This window comes from Trichechus manatus, unplaced genomic scaffold (assembly GCF_000243295.1).
Source record: "Trichechus manatus latirostris isolate Lorelei unplaced genomic scaffold, TriManLat1.0 scaffold00200, whole genome shotgun sequence".
Classification (NCBI taxonomy): Eukaryota; Metazoa; Chordata; class Mammalia; order Sirenia; family Trichechidae; genus Trichechus; species Trichechus manatus.
This window is the reverse complement of record NW_004444136.1, coordinates 705,119-706,500: the sequence shown is the minus strand read 5'-3', so window position 1 is coordinate 706,500 and position 1,382 is coordinate 705,119. Positions and strand designations below refer to the sequence as shown.

Sequence of the window (1,382 nt, the reverse complement as noted above, 5' to 3'; positions counted from 1 at the left end):
GCCATGTGGTGCTCGTGCGTCACTGCCACCCTCTGCTTTTGCCTGCTTTTCTCACTTGGCTCCCTCTGCCTGGAACGTCCTTGCTTTAGCATCCCCCTGTGCCCAGGCTGTGTCCTAGGACGGTTCACGCTTCCTCAAGGAACCGTCTTCCCTCTTTCCTAACTTACACTAGTTTTTTATTCTCTCTCATGATGCTTTTCCTTTGTATTTATTTTACACACATCCAAGGTCCGCGGCTTCTCTGTTCCCCCAGCATGTGGTATGCGGTCTAACCGTAGCAGGGACTTGGAGTTTTCTGAATGAATGCTTGAGAAACCCTCATTTCCAAGTGTGTTATTTGTTGGCTCTCACTTTTTTTTTCAACAAAGGTTACCCTGCCTTCCAGCAAACACCTTAAGCTCGTCTCAGAAACAAAGACCCAAAAAAGTTTATTTTCGGATGAAGAGGATTCTGAGGTACAGAATACTTTTTCTTACTTTTGAGTATTGGTCCGTGAGTGTGATATTTGAAATTATTTTTGAATCAGGTTTTTGTCGGTGAGATACGAGACTTTTTATTAAATACTTATTTCTTTGAAAATAATTTCTTGAGAACGTATGGTCCTTAGAAAGCAGTATATGTACAGTCCTTTTAACTGTTGGGTTTGAAGCCAGTGCACCTCCTGGGAAGAAAATATTCTCCTCTTGGGGTTGGGTTTTACACAGGCAACATCCCTGAGAGAATCTTCAAGGGACTCTGGTTCTGATGGAGAAATGGTACTGCTCCAGCTTGTGAGCTGTTCATCGGCCCACAGTGCAGTGAGGCTCTGGAGCCGGAATGGAAGCCAGCTTGCTGCTCCTTCATGGACAGTCTTCCTAGGCAGTGTGCTCAGCGATGTAGCCTGTGTATTCTGGCACGAGATAAAAGACCTTTCCCTTTCCCTTGCTGTGGCCCGAGAATGGTGGCCCGAGAATGGTTCGGGGGCTGGCCCTGGTTTGCAGACTGCTTCAGCCCTTTTGGGCAGGTCAGTGCCAACTCCCAGAGGCCTCACTGCTTTTTTTGACTCCCAGAGGACTATATCTTTCGGAACTAATTTGAGGCTAGCCTTTTAGAGAATTGGAGACCTGTATGAGATGTAATGGGAAGTAGTAAATCTCCTCCTTGGAAAAACAGGTGGACGTGCCAAAATTTGCTTATAATTTCAAGAAATTGTGGGCTCCAGATTAAGATTTCATGGTTAGATTTTGCAATAGCCAGGATAAACATGTAACTCTTTGGAAGTAGGGGGATTACCTTAATGTAAGTGAAAGCTCTGAGACGTACATTTCATTGCAAGGCTGGTGTTCTGAAGACAGGAATTAACAGTCCAGTTAAGCCAACCTCCTGCCACACAAGTACAGCAC

At 45.3% G+C, this 1,382-nt stretch overlaps 1 protein-coding gene across 1 annotated transcript in view; it reads left to right on the top strand.

Annotated features, from left to right (window-relative positions):
* The window catches only part of LOC101346265 (WASH complex subunit 2A), a 69,494-nt gene that overhangs the window by 31,022 nt on the left and 37,090 nt on the right, over window positions 1-1,382 (top strand). Inside the window, exon 15 of the mRNA XM_023742114.1 lies at window positions 330-469. Coding sequence (XP_023597882.1) covers window positions 330-469 — 140 coding nt within the window. The remainder of the gene's footprint in view (window positions 1-329; window positions 470-1,382) is intronic.